General features: G+C 44.7%; 2 protein-coding genes across 3 annotated transcripts in view; both read right to left on the minus strand.

The window, feature by feature from the left end:
- Positions 1-240: 240 nt before the first annotated feature.
- Positions 241-13,428, minus strand: bsk146 (brain specific kinase 146). Its single transcript, XM_034861367.1, has 5 exons — positions 13,185-13,428; positions 2,948-3,202; positions 2,636-2,838; positions 1,706-1,897; positions 241-1,629 (listed from the first exon to the last, which is right to left on the minus strand). Exons 2-5 carry the CDS (start codon positions 3,117-3,119, stop codon positions 895-897), a joined length of 1,302 nt encoding a protein of 433 aa, XP_034717258.1. The 5' UTR covers positions 3,120-3,202; positions 13,185-13,428; the 3' UTR covers positions 241-894.
- Positions 13,429-15,583: 2,155 nt separating this feature from the next.
- wu:fj29h11 (protein NO VEIN) overlaps positions 15,584-17,921 on the minus strand; it is a 44,136-nt gene continuing 41,798 nt past the window's right edge. For both annotated transcript variants that reach the window (XM_034861284.1, XM_034861283.1), the window contains exons 44-48: positions 17,603-17,734; positions 17,252-17,506; positions 16,571-16,712; positions 16,273-16,429; positions 15,584-16,190 (exon numbers count right to left, since the gene is read on the minus strand). In XM_034861284.1, coding sequence (XP_034717175.1) covers positions 15,777-16,190; positions 16,273-16,429; positions 16,571-16,712; positions 17,252-17,506; positions 17,603-17,734 — 1,100 coding nt within the window. In that variant the 3' untranslated portion in view covers positions 15,584-15,776. The remainder of the gene's footprint in view (positions 16,191-16,272; positions 16,430-16,570; positions 16,713-17,251; positions 17,507-17,602; positions 17,735-17,921) is intronic.

A 17,921-nucleotide genomic window follows, 5' to 3' on the forward strand; every position in this document is an offset into this window, starting at 1 on the left:
TGGAATATTCCACTTAAAACCCGTTGGTCAAACCTCATAAATGATATACAACTATTGGTATGAATACCAATATGTACAGCAACTAATCAAATGGAAGTAGATTTGGCACAGTTGTGCCAGAACACCAAAATCCAACGTGAATTCGAACCAAAAAAAAGCCCAAAGAAAGCTGCTTTCCAAAAAAAAAAAAAAAAATAGAAAAAATAGTCTTTTTAGAATTAAACAAATATTAAAATTCTCAAAGCAAAATAAATCCACTTCTTTTGGATTCAAACACACAGAACACCACACGACACACTCGCACTTTCACATTTTTTTTCTCACACGAGTGAAACACTTAAAACCACTGCTTGTCTGTTTTTTTCGTACAAATTTTTTCCTTGAGCTCCGTTTTAGTCCTCTCATAAAAAAAAAAAAAAAATCCTTTGTCCCTTGGCTTCTGATGTACGAGAGATACACGCAGTACTCGGCCACTTTTGTCTCTATTTGCCTTTTTTTGCTGAAAGTATTGCTTTAAGAAAGAAATTTTGGTCTTCTTTTCGGATGGTTTTACGGACAGAATCTCTATTGGTAGTAATTTTTCATTTTTTTCCTCTGGGTTTCACGAAACTGCCACTGAAATCCAAGTGTAAATGGGGCTTCTCGGGGAGTCTTTTGACTCCAGTTGGACCAAAAACCCTACCTCATGCAAAATGTACTCATTCTACAAATACTCTCTGTTAAGTCTTTCGTGTGCTGTTCCTTTCCCAAGATATTTATAACAGGATACATGTCATCATGTACTCACTATCAGCTTGTTATTTTTTTCCATGCATGCACATCTATGTGTTTGGATGAGAGGTATAAAAGTGTGTATGTACGTGGATCTGTGAAAACGTCGACGTTCTGACGCGCTCAGACGCAGATTTCAATGGGCGTGGCCACCAGCATGCGGCCGCCCGGGGAACTGTTTTCTCGCGGCATTCGGTCGTAGCTGTTGGTGGAGGACACAGAGCTGTTGGTGGAGACGGACACAAAATGGTGGCCACCGCCTGGTTCCATCATGCCGCCTTTAGCCCCGCCCCCGCTCCCCCTCTCCACTGCCACCGGAGACATGGGAGAGAGAGGAGATAAAGTCTGCTGCTTCATTTTCTCCACAAGGAGCTCCTCGTCTTCCTCCCCGGATGACGATGACGAGATGGTGCCATCGCCCTCTCCCCGCACCCCTCCTCCACCTCCTCCACCGCCCACCCTCTCTCCACCACCTCCGCCGTTGCTGTTGCCATTGCCGTTGTTGGTGTTGTTCTCCGCGTCCAGCATCCAAGAGTGGCTGAAGTACCCGAAAACCTCTTTGACGGAGCAGCGGCGGTCCTGTTCCACGGAGAGCAGCCGCCGAAACATGCGGAGCGCCTGCTCGGTGAAGCGTCTCCACTGGGACGGCACCGTGTTTGTCCTCCTCCTCTGCCAGCGGATGAACTCCTGGTAGAAGGAGTCTGAGGGCAGCGCCTTCTCCCAGGGGAAGTTGCCAGTCAGCATGCAGAAGAGCAGCACACCGAAGGCCCAGACATCGGTGCTGTAGTCCACGCAGAAACCCTCGTGGCGGGACACGTCACAGAGCTCCGGGGCAGTGTAGGGAATGGTGCCGCTCACCTGCAGGGGAAACTCAACAAGTCAACACCATGGTCAAACCAAGACAGAATTTCCGAGATCATAGATTGATACTCACTCTCTTCACAGGTGAGCCAGCCCGGCGGGTCATGCCGAAATCAGACAGCTTCACTTTGCGGCACTCTCGGTCAAAAATGAGGATGTTTTCGGGCTTTATGTCCCTGTGGACCAGCTTCTTACAGTGCAGGTAGTCCAGAGCGATGGCTACTTGGTGCACACAGCGCTTTGCCACTGCCTCAGGAAGACCAACCTGAAGGAACGAGGACAGAGGGAGATCAGATCAATACATATTCACCAATGAAACATGCATCACTAATCACTGATCTATCGTACACCAGTTACAACTGTTGACTCTGAGTCAAGTCTTGAGTCTGAGTTGAGTCCCCATTCCCTGAGTTTGAGTCTGAGTCGAGTCACAAGTCCAAAGAATAGCAACTTGAGTCTGACTCGAGTCCTAGTCCAGGACTTAAGTACTCCATCACTGCCTATTACGCATTAAAGTAGTCAAAAACTTGTTCACGAATGCTTGAGTGCCATTTTATAAATCCTCAAGTCTCAGTCAAAATCCAAGTCGTGAGTCCAAGTCCAGAGACTAGCGACTCGAGATAGACTTGTGTCTGAGGCCAGGACTTGGTTACTCCATCACTGACTCAAATGTGTTTATCCCTTGTGTTCTCTTCCCGTCAACCATGAAAACACTGGTTGTCAACACTATTATTGCTTTTTCTGACATTTTTGTCACTTTTTCAATGTTGTGGGTGCTTTTTTTCCTAAGTTAATTGATAGTTTCAATGTTGACATTTTTAGCTTATTTCGATGGCCCATTTTTTGTGATGACAAAAATCAAAATGGGTCAAATTTGACCCGAGGACAACGTGAGGGTTCAACTCCTTAAGAACTTGTCGAGACAGATATTTTCGCTTAAGTCCTTAACCCAAAAGCAGTGATGCAAAGAAGCAATAACCAGAATAAAAACAAGATGGTGCACCTGTGGAGGAATGATATCGAAAAGGTCCCCCGCCAGGGCGTACTCCTGCGCGAACACATAGTAGTCGTCTGTCTCAAAAGCGATGCCGAACATGTTGATGATGAACGGGCAGGGGGACAGGTAGAGGGAGATGCTGTACTCCCGCAGGAACGACTTCAGCTTCGTTGTCTTCTTCTTCAGGAACTTCAGTGCCATTTTTGTACCTTTTTGGGCGAAGCGGAGACACATTAATAGACTTTTGTGTTTTTGTTGCTGCATATTTAAAGCAGCAAGATGTTGTTCGTGTGTATGGGTGTGTGTGTTTCCCCTCACCTCTGATCTTGTGAATGACCAGATCCACCTTGCCGTAGGTGCCCTTGCCCAGCTCCCTGATCACCTCGTAGTACTTGTTCACCTCCAGCCTCTCCAGGTTCTGGGCCGCGATCAGCTGCAGCTCGTCCAGGATGTCCATGTTGGCTCGAGACACCAGCGGTGAAGAACTCATGCTTGGGACTGCTTTAGGGGACGGACCAGGAGGAAAACACTGGGAAAAAGACGCTCAGGTGGGACAGCTAACAGCTGGTGTCACTGTACAGAAATGAGACAGGACACATTTTTTTATTTGACATTAAATATTTAATCCATAAACGTAATTTCATAATTACACAATAGTGAACCATAAACTGAGGCCAATAAATAGTTGTTATAACTATTAGCAATCAAAAATTCATCAAAAAGGTTGCAATCTGCAAAAGATAAATAAAAAGCTAATAACCATATACATAGTATTACATGAAATAATTTGATGGAAAATGGATTATGTGTTTCTCGTGTGGAAAACCATTTTACATTTGAAACTTTCTTGTGGTTTTCCAACATTTCCATTGTAAAACATGATGATAAAGAAATACATAATACATTTTTTAGAACAAAATACAAGATTACAGGTGTGTTTAATAAGATAACAAGTAGATATGGCGTGGTTTGCCTCGTAAGTCACATTAATTGTCACTGTGTCCAGAGTGTGGATGGCGGGCAGCTCCACTAGTATCCATTAGTGTGGGGGGGGGGGGGGGGGGGGGGGGGGGGGGGGGCAGTAGCTCAGTTCAGTCAGTAGGGAATTGGGTTGGGAACCAGAACCATCGCTGGTTCAGGTCCCCATACGGTCCAAAGTATGGTGGTGGACTGGTAGCTGGACAGGTGGAAGTTCACCTCCTGGGCACTGCCAAGGGGGGGCTCTTCAGCAAGGCCCCTAACCCCCAACTGCTCGGGGTGCCTTTCTATGGGCAGCCCCCCCACTCTGACACCTCTCCATTTAGTGCATGTATAGAACCTGAGCCTGTGTGTAATAACAACAGAGTGTAAAATTGTAATTTTAATAAAGTATGTGTTGGTTTTTAAGGCCAGCGATGGATGATGATGTCGCAGCTCCGAGTCAGCTCTGCTGCTCTGATCTGCAGTGTGAAAGTCAATGAAAATGCTTATTATCTGCAGTGAAGGCTTAAGTCATTCGAAATGCTGCTCGCCAAGGGGAATGGCAGAGCTGAGCTGTGAGCTCTCACACACACACACACACACACACACACACTCACACACACATACACAAACACGCACAGCAAATAACTGTCCTTTTTTGCAAATCCATTGCTTGGTGCAGTGTGATTATTCACTCTATAGATCCAAGCACATGTGGAAAAAATATATGACTTTGCAAGCGCACGCACACACACACACACGCACCACACACTAAGGTTGGGCGGTAATACGGTATACCGCAGGGTGTTAAAAACAGCAACGGTATCAGTTCCAATACCGTCATTAAAAAAAATGCAATGCACTTATATAGGAGACAAGGATTAAATATTGAACATATTTAATTTAATGCCTAAAAATGCTTATGTTTGATTGTCATCACATGTCAGCAGTGGAGGCCAGTCCACAGTGTGGAGGAGAAAGAGAGCGAGGGGGGGGGGGGGGAAGAGATGGCAAGTCGTGCACCGAGTGACCTGGTTTTGAAGAAGAACAGGACTTCCGGGTTCCGACCTAATGAGAAGTGTGAGGTGTTCTTATATGGGTTGAAGAGCTGCCGCCATGACCTGCTTGTCACATTTTAAGTCACCAGCTATGTAATCTCCACCCGTTATTATTCTAGTATAGGGGGGGGGAAGGCTTTGGCTTGCTTGTGTTAAACCAATCACAATTGTCTTGGGACCCCCCAGCGGTAAAGTCCTTGCAGAATAGATAGGGAAGATAGAAGGAAGGGAGGAGGATTCTGTCATCGGCAGGCTTAGACCAATAGTCTACACGGTGAGTCAGACTACCAACTCTGTGTCACACACATGCACGCGCGCATGCATGCACACGCACACACACACACAAACACGTCATCCCCGTCACAGGCCTCTGAAAAGGCCTCCTTCGGACTGGAAGATCAGCTGACACCAGCAGGTGAGGCGAGATGTCAGGTCAGTTCGGGTGATAAATGGCAGCGGAGAGAGGATGTACTGTACCGCTCTCCCTCGCTTAAGTAAAAGCTCTCGGATACGTGATAAACACACACACACACACACACACACACACACACACACACACACACACACACACACAGGAGGGAGGCCAAGCAGTTGTCCAGGATCAGAAGCGCTGTGGTACGTCTGAACCGGAGTCTCACACGTGGACCTTGTGTATGTGTGTGTGTGTGTTCTGCAGAGGAATACAGTTAAAATAGCAATGCTGAAAATCTTGTTTGACTTCATGATCATGTTTCTAAATCATGACTATAACTTAAACGCAAGACTATTGTCAAGGCAACTGTGAAACCTCAAAGTTCATATTTGCTTACGTTTCCTTTATATTTGTATTTGTTTGCACCTAAAGGAATGCTAATGTAGCTAAATTGGGCTAACAAGTTTTCCATAACTATTTTAAAAAAAGGTGATAATGTCAGTGGTGTACTTTCCGCTTGGTTTGGAGTTCCTCTGCCCCCCCGAGGCTACCAGAGCAACGTAGAGGCTTCTAGTTTTTTTTGTGCCTGATTTGTAATCATTTGTGCTGTTTGTGTTGATAAATCAATCAGTTGAATGGAAGAAAATGAATCAACATATTAGAATTTTGATATTAAAATAATTAGTTAAATTATTCATCAAGCAAAAATGCCAAGCACACGCTGGCTCCAGAAACCTTAATGTGTTACCGCTGTTTGTTTTACTGTAAAATTAATATCATGGAGTTTTGGACACAATGTTGTGTCCTAGTCAATTGTGATCTACAATTTTCACTAGTGTCGGATATTTTAAAGACTGAACACTTATAACCGATTAATCCAAAAATCTATTAACAGATGAACTGATGATGAAAATAAGTGTTACAAACTCTATTAATCATTAAAAAAATTACACAAAAATGCACGTGGTAGTGTTTTCCTTGCAGCTTTAAACTAACCATTCTGTAAAAATCCTATTTTCCTCCTCAGGAACCTGCACCTGAACCCACCCACAGGCTTTTAAATGCAACGTACTAAAACGGACATAAAATACATGTTCCTGTGAAGTGACCCCCCCCCCCCGCCTCCTCGCTCACCACCGACACTCAGCAGCGACCAGGGACTGCAGACGGCTAACCCAGACTGCTTATGCAACCGGCAAGACCAGGCGAGCAACACGGCCACATCCACCCCCGCTGACGAAGCAACACCGCCCCGGAACAATTAGAGCCGACGCCATTTTCCCCTTTTTTCGACGACCTTTCTGTTTTCCCGATAGTCTTTGGTTTACAAAAAGCTGGCGTGACCAGAAGTGACTGACTGCACGCACACATTTTCCAAGTGTTTGTGTGTTACAACGCATGGACAGAGACTGGTGTATTGGAGAGAAAATAATGAGAAAGGAGAGAGAGGTAGAATTACCAGCAAGTGTGCGAGTGCATGTGTGTGTGTGTGTGTGTGCGTGTGTGTTCCAATATCTCAGCACCTCTAGCCAACACCCCCCTACTGACAGGATTTTTGACCTCATTTACAGCTTTGTCTAAAGGTTAGAAAAATAAGTATTCAGAACTCCTCTTTCTGAACTGACCCCCGACCCCTGACCCCTGACCTCTGACCTTACTGTAATTAGAACTCTTTCGCGGCCTCACACTACCTTCAAACCTTTCTCATTAACAAGTTCCCAACCCCATATTCTGGCTTTAAAGTTGCACTCCACTGATTTTATACATGACAACAGCATATCATCTTCTGTGGCTCTGGAAAATCCCCCCTTATGATGTCATGACGATGTCATCACAGTTATCTCATCATGGACTTGGAAACTACCAATTTGGAACTGCGATTCAAACTGAAGGCATGGAGAATGAAAGACCTGGGTGTTTACTCGCCAGGAAGGGTCTAACGAAAGATTATATCAAGTCGCAATATGAGAAATATAGGACGGCGTCCACAACGGATCGTCAAGATGGTTTCCGCCGCCAGAGTGAATTAATTACCGGATTATGGACACCTCAAAGGGCATTGACCTGCTTATAAAAGATTTAACAGTATTTCTAAAATGTGTGTGTGGAGAGAGTTAGATGAAAAGGTTAATCCCGCTCATGAATGTACGGAAAATATGCAGCTAGCGGTAGCAGACAGTTAGCTTAGCAGAAAAACTGGAAGCAGGGGGAAAAGGCTAGCCTGGTTCTGTCGCAACATATCTTCATTTCCAAGTTACTTTTGGTACCAGGTGCTTTTGTCCATTATGTTTTACACCGCAGATACTACCAAGTCAATGTAGGCGGGACTCTTCGCTGACTTTCATAGTGACGTTGCGTGACATAGCAGTGACATCATCTGTGACACAAGATCAGCAACCAAACAGAGGAAGGTCTGCTCTTCATTAATTGACCATAGCATGGCTTTGTGGACTGCCATTTGAAAAAAAGAATATGGGTAAATAAACCTGCAGTTGCCATTGTAAATGTAAATGCATTTTTATATAGCACAGAAACCATTCACACACTGTGGCCAAGGCTGGCGTACATGATGCCGCTTACTCATCAGATAAACACCTACACCCCGATGGCGCAGCATCGGGGATAACTCCAGGTTCAGTGTCTTGCCCACGGACATTTCAACATAAGACTGCAGGGACAGGGATTGAACCACCAATCTTCCAATTGGTGGGTGCCCACTCTACCATCCAAGCCACAGGTGCCCCGTGATTCAAAAATGGTGTTGATGCAGTAGTCATGATCGAAAGAACGAGATCCAGGGTACAAGTGGCTGAAATGGGTTTCTTCAGGAGGGGGGGGCTGGCGTCTCCCTTAGAGATAGGGTGAGAAGCTCAGTCCTCCAAGAGGAGTTCGGAGTAGAGCCGCTGCTCCTTTGGGTCGTATGGAGCCAGTTGAGGTGGTTCGGGCATCTGGTAAGGATGCCTCCTGGGCGCCTCCCTAGGGAGGTGGTTCAGGCCACTCCAACTGGGAGGAGGCCTCGGGGAAAACCCAGGACTAGGTGGAGGGACGTCCAGCTGGGAGGAGGCCTCGGGGAAGACCCGGGACAAGGTGGCGAGATTATATCTCCAACCTGGCCTGGGAACGCCTTGTTTTTGGGTCCCCTACTGGAGCTGCTGCCCAAAACCGGATTAGCGGATGAAGATAGAAGATGGTTGATGCAGTATGTTCCGTGTTGCGCTAGTTCTCTCTGACCAGTTAGGCTTAGCTCTGTGGGAACCTTGACCAAGGTGGTAAACCAAAAGTACAGGTATCAGGTCCTACAGTATTTACAACTTTTCAATTCAATTCAATTCAATTTTATTTATAGTATCAATTCATAACAAGAGTTATCTCAAGACACTATACAGATAGACCACACTCCAGAATTTACAAGGACCCAACAGTTCTAGTAGTCTCCTCCAGAGCAAGCAACAGTGCGACAGTGGCGAGGAAAAACTTCCTTTTAGGCAGAAACCTCGGTCAGACCCAGGCTCTTGGTAGGCGGTGTCTGACGGGCCGGTTGGGGCATGAGGCACTTCAATATAGTCCAGCCCAGTTACGTTCTGTTTAGTTGGTTACACGGTGGAACGTTTACTTTAGTTTTTCCATTAGCAAAGGCTGTGGATAGTATCTGGTCTTTTATTTGTTCTAGCAAGAGATTTCTGACCCTGAGCTAGTTGTAATTAAAAACTGACATAATGAATGAAATATTGATGGTTTTCATTCACAGTTATTAAGAGTTCAATTCAATTCAATTGTATTTATATAGGGCTAAATCACAACAATGTGCGTTCCAGAAATAGAAGGTCTAGACTGTACTCTGGTGTTATTTACAGAAACCCAACAGTTCCCACCAAGAGCAAGCACTAGGCCGTCATAATATAATATTATAAATATGAAGCAATCTTTCCATTATTTCTTGTGGGGTAGGCCTTTCGGAAAAGGTGAGTTTTGAAAAGGTGGGTAGTGACTCTATGGTACGGATGGATAGCGGGAGGGAGTTCTAAAGGCGAGGACCAGAATGGATGAAGGCGGTAAACCACATTGTGGACAGGCGGACAGAAGGAGTGGAAAGCAGTGAGGAAGAGGAGGATCAAGATGGAGTGTAGGGCTAAAGGAGTTCACGCGTGGAGGAGCGAGATTATGGAAGGCCTTGAAGGTGAAGAGAAGAATCTTAAAGTCAATATGGTACTGGACAGGGAGCCGGTGCAGTTGTTGGGGTTCTGGTGATAATACAGGCAGCTGAGTTTTGGACCAATTGGAGTTAATGGAGGGACTTATAGAGGAGTTACATGAATCAATACGAGAAGTGGATGGATGGATGGATGGATGGATGGATGAGAGTAACAGTATTATGGACGAAGGCGGTGTATACTGCGTAAATGAAAGTAAGCAGACCGGGTGAGATTATCGATGTATTTTTCAAAAGAAAGTGTACTATCAAGGATAACACCGAGGCTCTTAACGTGAGTGGAAGAGAGGATTTTGGAATTTTCGATAAAGAGTGAGGAATTGGAATATTTCTCATGTACCGCATAAAAGTGAAACCCATTGATCTCTGCACCTACAGTGGATATAAAAAGTCTACACACCCCTGTTAAACTGGCAGGTTTTTTGATGTGAAAAAAATGACTTGCCCACTTGAACCAGTCATTAACCCACTGTAAGGGACGTCTCAGAAGTGGGCCAAGATGGTACCCATCAAATTTTATAAATATTCAATGTGCGGTTCATCAGAGATATACACTTTTTGTATTTGTAGCGACCCCTAGTGGCCAGTTTTCTAATTTGTTTGATGGAATTTTTTAAGTTTGGACAAGATATGGCAAAGTTGGTGTTTTCATAGTTAGCTACACAAATTTGTTTGTGCGTAATATGCGCACTTTTTTTATTTCATAAAAAATCTTTTAACAACATTTTGTCAGGTCGGTCTGGAGATGCTATGTGCCAAGTTTTGTGCAGATCTGCACGGTCTAGGTAGGAAGAGTTTAAAAAAGTTGGTTTTCGATAAATCGCGATTATTCACATAAAAAAGTCTAGGCGGAAATGGGCGTGGCCTATATCACAAGATTCAGTTGGATCCAGGGAATGCGTAGATATATGGTTTTTAAATGTTCCATGTACGGTTTGGGTGTTATAGGGCCAAACACATTTTTTTTCTGCTATAGCGCCACCCAGTGGTGGAAGTGGGTTAATTGTTGCACCTGAGGTCTTTCTGGAGTTTTGGACCAGTCCTGAAAATGGCACACCGCCACCGAGTAGGGTTTAGGCTGCGGAGGGAGTTTGTAAGTGGAGAAAATAATAATATGGAGTAAATGAATCCTTAAAAAAACAATATGGTGAACCGCGTAGCTTTGTTCTCTTTCCCAGCGCCTCAGGCTTGGACCCCTAAAACGTACAATAACCTGGTTCCAAAAGTGTGCACACCCTTAGACTAATGCTTTGTTGAAGCACCTTTTGATTTCATTACAGCACTCAGTCTTTTTGGGTAGGGGTCTATTAGCAATGACACATCTTGACGTGGCAATGTTTGCCCACTCTTCTTTGCAAAAGGGCTCCAAATGTGTCAACCCGCGAGGACATCTCCTGTGCACCGCCCTCTTAAGATCACCCCACAGGTGTTCAACTGGATTCAGGTCTGGGATCTGGCTGGGCCATTCCAAAACCTTCATCTTCTTTTAGAGAAGCCATGCTTTGGTGGATTTGGGTGTGTGCTTTGGATCATTGTCATGCTGAAAGGTGAACTTCCTCTTCCTCGTCCTAACGGAAGCCAGAAGGTTTTGTGCCAAGGTTGCCTCCACCCTGACTGAAGAACGCCAGCCCCTAAGCATGATGGTGCCACCACCTTGCTCCCCCGTGTGCAGTGTTGTTTTTGCGCCAAAAATACACTCTAAGAAATGTCTGTTTATTAACAGTTGCATGACTGTATGTTTTCTAACAGAAATCGTCCATGGAAAGTGATTCCCAGTTGTATTTGTGTTCATTTGTATCTCAGAGTGCATTATGGGAACTTTATCTGTGCTCCGGCGACTTTTGGACATTTCTCCGTCTGCATTACCCCAGTAGGTTTCTGGATAATGGAGCGTCAAAAGCCTAAAAAAAAAGCTTCAAAAGTGAAACAAAAAGCGTTGAAAATGGGTAAAAGAGCGCCAAAAAGGAAATAAGAAGTGTTAAAACGACTTTATCTGAGGGAATGGGAAATAACATCTGAAATAACAGAAAATGTTCAGAGTTTTTTTACTTCAGCTGCAATTTTTTCTTCCATTTTGGTTTTTTAATTACAGTGAATGAGCTGCCGGGACTTTTTTTCTGTTATTTCACGGATTTATTTCTTAGAGTGTATCTTTTGGAATTATGGCCCAAAAGTTCAACCATGACTCAGGTCTCATCAGACCAGAACCCATTTTCCCCACGTGCTTTTGGGAGACTTGATGTTTGTTTTTGCAGATTTCAGCCGGGCTTGGGTGTTTTTCTTTGTAAGAAAAGGCTTGCCACCTTTCCCCAAAGCCCATTGATATGAAGAATACGGGAGATTGTTGTCACATGGAGCACACAGCCAGTACTTCCCACATATTCCCTCTGCTCCTTAATGTTGCTGCAGGCCTCTTGGAAGCCTCCCTAAACTGTTTTCTTCTCGTCTTTTCACCAATTCTGGAGGGACGTCCTGTTCTTGGTAATGTCTCTGTTGTGCCATATTTTCTCCACTTGATGATGACTATCGTGACTGTGTTCCATGGTGTGTTTAATGCCTTGGAAAGTCTTTTGAACCCTTCTCCTGATCCCTCCGATGGTTTGGAAGCCCTCCGCGGACCATGGCTTTTTGCTCTGAGATGAAGAAAATGTCAGGAAAGTCCTCCTGGAACAGCTGAGCTTCATTTGGGATTAACCAGAGTCAGTTTAAATGATGGCAGGCGACTTCTATTTAACATGAGCTTGAATGGGATTGGTTAATTCTGAACACAGCCACAGCCCCAGTTCTAAGAAGGTGTGCACACTTATGCAACTAGGTTATTGTAAGGTTATTTTGTATTTGTCAACCTCGAAGATTTCAGTTTTTTCAACTGAATTCTTCACATTATAGTCACATTAAAAGCGTAAAAAGTTCTAACATGTTTTATCACACAGGGTGCGTAAACTTTATATATACTCACTGCACATCAAACATTGTTTTTTTTTGTATCTTAGCAACATCAGAACATCTCCCATTTGCCTAGCAGGTGACGTTACCACCGCGGTTAGAACATCTCTGTGGCCTACATTGGGATCTGTGACTCATCATGCTGGAGTGTGTTTTCCGTGTGTGTGTGTGTGTGTGTGTGTGTCTGTGTGTGTGTGTGTGTGTGTGTGTGTGTGTGTGTGTGTGTGTGTGTGTGTGTGTCTGTCTGTCTGCTTTAATGTGCCATCAAGAAGCTTAAACCCACTTTGATCAGCTGTGTCTCGGGCTCACACACACACACACAGGGCTCATACAAATACGTGAAGAAATTGAATCTAACACTAAATAAGGAATTGTCACAAGGTAATTGCGAGGTTTACGCCTAAATTCATTGAGAATGTCACTCAGTAGCATGTTTTCTGGGTGGCAATAATGCAACATAACAGGTGCAAACACTGCCACGGCCTTTTGATCCAGTTTTTTGGCCCAGCATGCACTGAAACAAGCATGGGGATGGACGCGGTCCGGATGTAAACATCATGGCCTTCTGTAGTGTTCAGCTTGCAGCATTTGGTCAGGCTATGTCACGTTGGTGTTACCCCAGAATGCACTGGCTCTGAGGAAAATCACTGTCATTACACCCCCCAACCCCCCACCACACACACACACACACACACACACACACACACACATGCACGAGCTGCTGCAGATACCAAAACAGAGGATGCATGGGGGGGTTTAGGGAGCGGTGAGAGAGATTGGGTTGTGATCAATAACCACCTTTAAGGAGATTTCTGTATGCTGATGCACAGAATAGTGGATCATAAATACATGGAAACACATTGTACTGCAGTTATTGGTATTTGTGTAGGATAATTGCTTTACAATTTAGGGTAGTCAGGGAGCAGATGAGGATAGATAACGTAAATCCGGGTTGATTTCGCTACTCACCCTTCAATTGGTACCCATATGGAGGCTGTGGAGTCCGCACTGTCAGTCCAACACACGGGGGGGGGGTCTGGGAGCATGCTAAGGCCAGGTGAGTTGGGAGTAACGCCCAATCTCCTGCAGCCGTGTGTCGGTGGATGTGGCGCCGAGCATCCTGCACACTCCTCCGGCTCTGCGTCCTATTGTCTCCGCATCGCTCTGTCCTCTAGGATGGGTGGAGAGGAGAGGGGAAGCAGCAGAGGAGGCGAGGAGAAGGGAGAAAAGCCCCCCCCCCACCCCCCCAACACTCCGCCCTGGCCAATCGCAGCGCTGCTCCGCCGATGGCCGCCGCTGCTCGCTGTCTCCGTACAGACTATGGTGCATTCAGGGGCAGCTGGAAATATCCTAGAGATGTCGGGGTTTCAGTTCATTTAATGCTACACTACAAGGGGTCTTCATGGCATTCCTGCCATTATCAACCACAACTGTGTAATAATCTGTCTGCGACTCGATTTCTGGGGACAAAGTTCACCAGGCTGGTATTTAATGATATTAGTATTTCATGTATATTGTACACATGTATATTGTGTACTAGTATTTCATTTATGTTTAAATTCTGTGCTGTGTGAATGGTTTTGCTGCTGTAACACTGTAATTTCCCATTTTGTTGGGATCAATATCTATCTATCTATCTATTTATCTATTTACCTATCTATAATCTACCATCCACCTTTAACATTTTGGAATCTAACCCCCCTAACACAATGACCCATGGTAAATAACCCCATTATTCATTGTTTTTTTTTTAGAATTACTATCCATTTTTACCTGTCATCTGATTTTGTATTGTTTTGTTTGCTGCTTTTTATAATGTTGTCTTGCCTTGTTAGCTCTCCTGGTCAAGCAGGTGACCATGGAGGTTTACTCCTTGATGCAGAGGACACAGGTTTGACTCTGACCTGCGGCCCTTTGCTGCATGCCATTCCTCCTCTGTTTCCCCTTCCATGTCTTCAGCTGTCCTATATAAATTAATAAAGGTCTAAAATGCCCAAAAGAATCTTAAAGAAAAGGTTTCTAACATCAGTGCTAGTTGCCTGCTGAATTAAATGTAAGAGAACAACACAGTTTTATTAATAATCACATTAAATCTGGTGCATACCTCCAAAAATCCCTTCTTGACTCTGAAAAGGGAGTTTTCAAGCAGTACCTGAATGCCTCATGAATCAAGTACAGAAGAAGCCTCTATCCAGTGCAAGAGGAGTCACATATCTAATATATTTTTTGTGAAAAAACAACTATTATCTAGTAGTTGTCTCATGACTTTAGCATCGGTATCTTTAACAATATTGGAACAATATTCAACTCTGTGGTCCACATCTTAATGTTCATTTTCTCTATTGAGACGTTACATTTTACTAGTCCTACGTAAGTGACTGCATGCTTTATCATGAGCTTTACACTTAATACCCTTTTTTCTGATCAGAAAAATGTTGCAATTGGCTTATTTAGTACTATTTTGTCTCTCAGTGGTGCATTACCCTTGACTGGTTCTTTGTATAAAACAGCCCTCTGATTACCAAGAGGTTGCATCACAGGATGAAAATAGGGAGGTGCTGTCCCCAGAGGCTGTTTCTGATCTCTCCACCAACACTCATCACATGGTAATAAGTGTCCCGTTTTGCAAGGATTATCGTTATACAGCAAGTACATAGACTCCAATAGTGTGGTTCACTTACACTGGAGGCCAGAAAAATAAGAAGCAGGAGAGTTGAGTTTTTTTTTTACACAGTATGATGTATTACTTTCTCTGCATTGTTGCCACTCGACAAAGTCTGTCTTTTTTCTTCATTTCAGATTGTTCTTGCCCTGGACAGGATGTCAGATGGACCTTTCTCTGAAGGGTTATTGTATCAGTGAGCCTTGCAAGTGATTAAATATGAGTTGCTATGTGAGCATTATATAGATGTGTGTCTGCACTATCAAAAGTAGTTTGCTCACTATGACAGTGTTATCACCAGAGATGGGAGCCTGTGGAGGACCTGTCCAATTCAGCTCTGCTTCCAGATTATTTAACTCAACCCTCAGTTATAATCACTTTATCAGTCAGTGAAGGTGACAGAATCCTTCGTTACCAATAATGCCTCAAAGGGTCTGTAAGCTAATTTAATGACTAAAAACAGGCTAAGTGTGTCACTACCGTGAGTCAGATCCATTCAGAGTCATTCAGCTGACAGAAAAAGTGTTTTATTCCAAAGGAATGCTAGAGTAAAAGGTCAGGTTACGGGGAATAAAAAAATAAAAACATTCAGTTTGTCCTCTGACCACTAAAAAACACTAAAATGGTACACATACCAGAAAACACAGCTTTGTGTAGATATAAAATGATGTTCAACAGGAAAATGGAAAAGGAATGTGCATTTTTTTTCTCATTAGCAGGCAAAATAACTCAGGAAACAAACATACACTCTAGTATCATAGGCACATTAAAACAACTAAAACCAGTGTAGTTAGGATATACTTAAAAAGGCAGGAGATGCTTTTAGAATACACATGTTGGCCTGTCATTGTGATGGGAGTTACTACAGTGCCATGATCTCCAAAAATTGTACAAAGGCCTTATACAAACAGATAAAGTGCCAGGTTTTTGGTGTGGAGGTGCTGCGCGAGGTTCTTAATGCGACACAGGCGGACGTTCTGGGCGTCTCCGGCTCTGTACACTCGGAATATGTGATAGCGCTCCTTCTCTTTCAGTGCAAAGTCCAGCTCGTTGGCAGAGAGATGGATGAATGACTTCTCTTTCTTTATAGTTGATTTCACTTCCACGTACACCACCGTTGGCTCGCCCGCGGGTCCAAAAGTGAGCTTAAAGTCGTAGGGCTGGCCGCTCTCTCCGCTCTGGTTGCACCACAGGATGTCTGTGGGTCGCCCGGGGTCGCGACCCTCTCTCCACTGGCACAGGAAAGTGTTGACCAGCTGCTCCCCCCACTCACCGATCACTAACATGTCCACGTGGTCATCTGAGAACACCACCTACGCAAAGCAGGGCACAATTTAGAAAATCCAGCTAATGCTCAACCTCTGAGAAACCATCACATTTAGCGAATATACTGACGGTGGTAGGTCTCTGGCAGGTGAGCTCCATGTCCTCCAGAGTGGTTTGTGAAGGCGGGACTTGGTTCCAGAGAGGGAAATGCAGACTAAGGGGAGGACGCTGAGTCTCTGAAGCCCCCTGAAACGTACTGTTAAGCACCACAGCCTCAGGGATGACGCTGATGGAGAGACAAAGGATCAGTTTAGAGAGGAAAGGAAGGTAGTGGGATTTGGGATTATGTATTGAGCAACAGTACAAGTCAACATTAGAGTTCTACATAAATGTGTCAGATTGTTGTGGGTGAGGAGTAGAAGCCTACAGGCTGTTTGGAGCGGGTTGCTCGCTGGCTGTCTCAGCAGAATGGGCATCTGGAGGACTCGGTGTTGATGTGAAGGCTGTGAGGCTTCCCACTCCATTCTCAGCTCTGTCAGACTGTGTGGTCTCACTCTGTCGACTGCACTCTGTCAGTGACAGACAAGATCATACAGAAAAATGGAACAAAAGGGTTTTCTGTATACACAGAAATAAGCAACTACGTGCAGATTTGGTGTGATTATAGCATCTTTCTTTCATCCTAATTTATTACTAACCATAAAATGTAACAAGTAATAGCTAGTAGTTCTACATTAACCAGTTTTGTGCTGGGTGACAAACGTTCTAATATGTAAAACGTATGGAGCAACATCACCATTACATGCAGTAATTTATTTTTGAGCCACTTGATGATGATGTGGGCCTGAAAACAACACAATCAGCTAAAAGAGGCTAAAGCGAAAGTTGACAGGAACTGCATAGCTGTTAATTCTCTGTGGGTTTATCACTCAGACATGTGATTGGACAAGGTCCAGAAAGCAGTCCAGTGTATGGAGATGCTGCATCCACCTACGCCACGTACAAAATAAGGCTCCAGCAGTGAGATGCGCTGCTTGGACCCCCTGATTACAGGATTTTACAAGTAACTCTGAACTAGTAGAAGACACAAGGTTGTTAAATGTGTAACCTGGAGGCCGTGGTGAGGGGCTAGGTTGGCCCGGAGAGCTGAGGACTCTCTGAAGGCCGGACTGATCTGTAGGTCTGCTGCTGCTCCTGAGTGGCTGGTTTCCGTCGTAGCTGCTGCTGCTGGGGCTGGGGCTTTGGGGGCCGACGTGGCTGCTTCCTCTGGCGACGCCGTCCTTTTCTGGTTCTCTGTCTTTAGGCCCAGCTGGTGGTGGCCACATTTTCATGACCGCTTCTACCGCACCGCTATCTGCCTGACCTGTTGGCACGGAAAAGTGGGGCAAATGGAACAATGTAGTTTGTAGCATTGTGAAGAAATGACAATGCTGAAACAAGCATTTTCTTCTCAATGTACCTGTGCGACTGGCTCCTGTATTCAGTATAGATGCTCGAGGAGGCCAGCAAACCAGCGTCTGTTCCCCATCCTCTTGAGCAGGCCGAGAAGGCTCCTCTGGGGCGCTGAGGGAGGAGTAGCTCCTTGATGGCACTAAGGAGTTAAAACCAAAGCAGAAAAAGATCGGCTACAAATTGCAAACCCCGATTCCTGGTTCAGTGCTGTTATGCCATAACAGGTCTGTAATGAATCTTTTGATCACGTTAATCCCTGTGTGTGTGTGAGAGAAAGCGAGTGTATGTGCGTGCTTCTTGCTGCAGTGAGAGATCTGCTCCTCGCG

Source organism: Etheostoma cragini, chromosome 21, assembly GCF_013103735.1.
Source record: "Etheostoma cragini isolate CJK2018 chromosome 21, CSU_Ecrag_1.0, whole genome shotgun sequence".
Taxonomy (NCBI): Eukaryota; Metazoa; Chordata; class Actinopteri; order Perciformes; family Percidae; genus Etheostoma; species Etheostoma cragini.